Genomic DNA, 2,500 nt, shown 5'->3' with positions numbered 1-2,500 from the left:
CTAAAACCTAAAGATCCTATCTGTCCTTACCAGAGTCCATCTGGTGTTTAGTAACTCCTAAATAATGTAGATTCCTCACTGACGTCCAGTGATCAGCGGTTAATGAGACAGAGTTTGGACTCTGCAGCAGTTCCTGTTTAGCTGCTTTCTCCGTGGAGTACAGGCTGTGTGGTGAGACTACTGTCCCCCCTCGACGGCCATGTGTAAGACGGGTCAGGTGAGACTACTGTCCCCCTCGACGGCCATGTGTAAGACGGGTCAGGTGAGACTACTGTCCCCCTTGACGTCCATGTATAAGACGGGTCAGGTGAGACTACTGTCCCCCTTGACGTCCATGTGTAAGACGGGTCAGAACATGCCAACCATAGTACGTCTTTAAGACCCGAGTCCTCTACATGCTGACAGGTCTGCAGTTAGCTGCCACCCGTTCAGCAAGAGCTGAAGTCATTTTTTGGATTTGGTTTCATCAACAGGTCGGCTAGTAGTACTCTCCAAAATACTGCTTAGCCTGATCCTGCTAGCATCAACCTGAGTCACGTTAATTAGCTCGTAGCTGGTAGCTCCAGCTGGACGTGCTGCGGTGATATTTTAATTCAGCTTTACTCAACGTGCATATGGTTTAGACTTGTCTACGAGCCGTCAGGAGTTTAGGAAAATAAAAAGCTCCATTCAGAGTTATTGCTGCTGTGTTTCTCCATCATCCTGCAGCCTGCAGCAGCAGGATGTGTTAGGAGGAAGTGGCAGCTTGATGAGAAGTAACGGTGCTGCAAAGGGTCAAAATAGTAGCTGTTAGGCCCCACGCCAAGCCCAGTGAGGTGGAAATACATTAATAAATGGAGGCATGAGATTAAAAAAAATGTATGCGTTATGCTCGGCCCTTAATCGCATCACGATTAACGCGTTAATGCTAACAGCCCTAATATTTATACAGACAGACAGACAGAGAGACAAAGAGACAGACAGGCAGGCAGACAGACAGACAGGCAGGCGATCCTACTTGGCTGAGGAGATGACGACAGAGTGCTGGTCTGATGTCAGGATCTTGGACAGGTGAGCGGCGACCGAGTCCTCATAGGTCAGAATCTCCTGAACCTGATCACATGACACACCAGCACATGACACGCTGAGGTCACTTCAGAAAGGACTCTCAGGAACACTTTTCACTTATATTTCACTTAGTTTTTAAACATTGAGGGCCCTATCACCCGGCGCAAAGCCCGACGCAAGTGTCTTTGCTAGCTTAGATCCTAAAAATAGGGCCCTGAGTCTTCTACACGTTTGGTCTTGTCTTCGCCTTGGTTTCTAGTGGTTAAAAGGCGAGGAAAAGGCGACAAAAAAGGCACTTTTCTTTTCTTGTAGACATTTCGCCTTGCATTAAGTCTTCTAGTCGTTAAGTCTTCTAGTCATTGAGTCTTCTAGTCGTTAAGTCTTCTAGTCATTGAGTCTTCTAGACATTAAGTCTTCTAGTCATTGAGTCTTCTAGACTAAGTCTTCTAGTCGTTGAGTCTTCTAGACATTAAGTCTTCTAGTCATTGAGTCTTCTAGACTAAGTCTTCTAGTCGTTGAGTCTTCTAGACTAAGTCTTCTAGTCATTGAGTCTTCTAGACTAAGTCTTCTAGTCGTTGAGTCTTCTAGTCGTTAAGTCTTCTAGTCATTGAGTCTTCTAGACTAAGTCTTCTAGTCATTGAGTCTTCTAGACTAAGTCTTCTAGTCATTGAGTCTTCTAGACTAAGTCTTCTAGTCATTGAGTCTTCTAGTCATTGAGTCTTCTAGACATTGAGTCTTCTAGACTAAGTCTTCTAGTCGTTGAGTCTTCTAGACATTAAGTCTTCTAGTCGTTGAGTCTTCTAGACATTAAGTCTTCTAGTCGTTGAGTCTTCTAGACATTTAGTCTTCTAGACATTAAATCTTCTAGACATTTAGTCTTCTAGACATTGTGTCAAGATGTGACTTCCTGTTACCTCAGAGTCCTCGCTGCAGTCCTCGGTGACGGAGGACGCAGAACGTTGCCGTGGAAACTTTGTCTCATAGACCATAATACTCCACCTGCATCAGGAGAGAGAGAGACAGGTACCTGTCTGTCAGTCAATAGACAGATCAATATTCATAACACAAGATCAATATTCATAACACAACATCAATATTCATAACACTACATCAATATTTATAATACTACATCAATATTAATACTAGATCAAACATATCCTCCTCTCCCCCCCTTACCCCAGGTGCCCCCCCCCTTACCCCAGGTGCCCCCCCCTCCCCAGAGTAACATCAGAATATTCCAGTTATTTTATTATAATATTCTGACTTTTATCAAGTTAATATATAAACGTTGTTATAACATTGACTAAACGTTACCTTAAAGCTAAGATAGTGTCTGTGTGTGTGTGTGTGTGTGTGTGTGTGTGTGTGTTACCTGTCTCACCCCCTGTTACCTGTCTAACATCAGTTACCTGTCTCACCCCCTGTTGTCTCACCCCCTGTTACCTGTCTAACA

The 2,500-nt window shown here is 44.2% G+C and overlaps 1 protein-coding gene across 1 annotated transcript in view; it reads right to left on the bottom strand.

The window, feature by feature from the left end:
* Positions 1–2,500, bottom strand: part of LOC144513987 (diacylglycerol kinase delta-like) — a 26,777-nt gene that overhangs the window by 17,081 nt on the left and 7,196 nt on the right. The window contains exons 10-12 of the mRNA XM_078245177.1: positions 2,491–2,500; positions 1,962–2,046; positions 998–1,092 (exon numbers count right to left, since the gene is read on the bottom strand). The exon at positions 2,491–2,500 is cut by the window's right edge and continues 130 nt beyond it. Of these exons, the coding sequence (XP_078101303.1) occupies positions 998–1,092; positions 1,962–2,046; positions 2,491–2,500 (190 nt within the window). The remainder of the gene's footprint in view (positions 1–997; positions 1,093–1,961; positions 2,047–2,490) is intronic.

Source organism: Sander vitreus, unplaced genomic scaffold (genome assembly GCF_031162955.1).
Source record: "Sander vitreus isolate 19-12246 unplaced genomic scaffold, sanVit1 ctg400_0, whole genome shotgun sequence".
NCBI classification, from domain to species: domain Eukaryota; kingdom Metazoa; phylum Chordata; class Actinopteri; order Perciformes; family Percidae; genus Sander; species Sander vitreus.
This window is presented reverse-complemented; position numbering and strand designations above follow the sequence as displayed.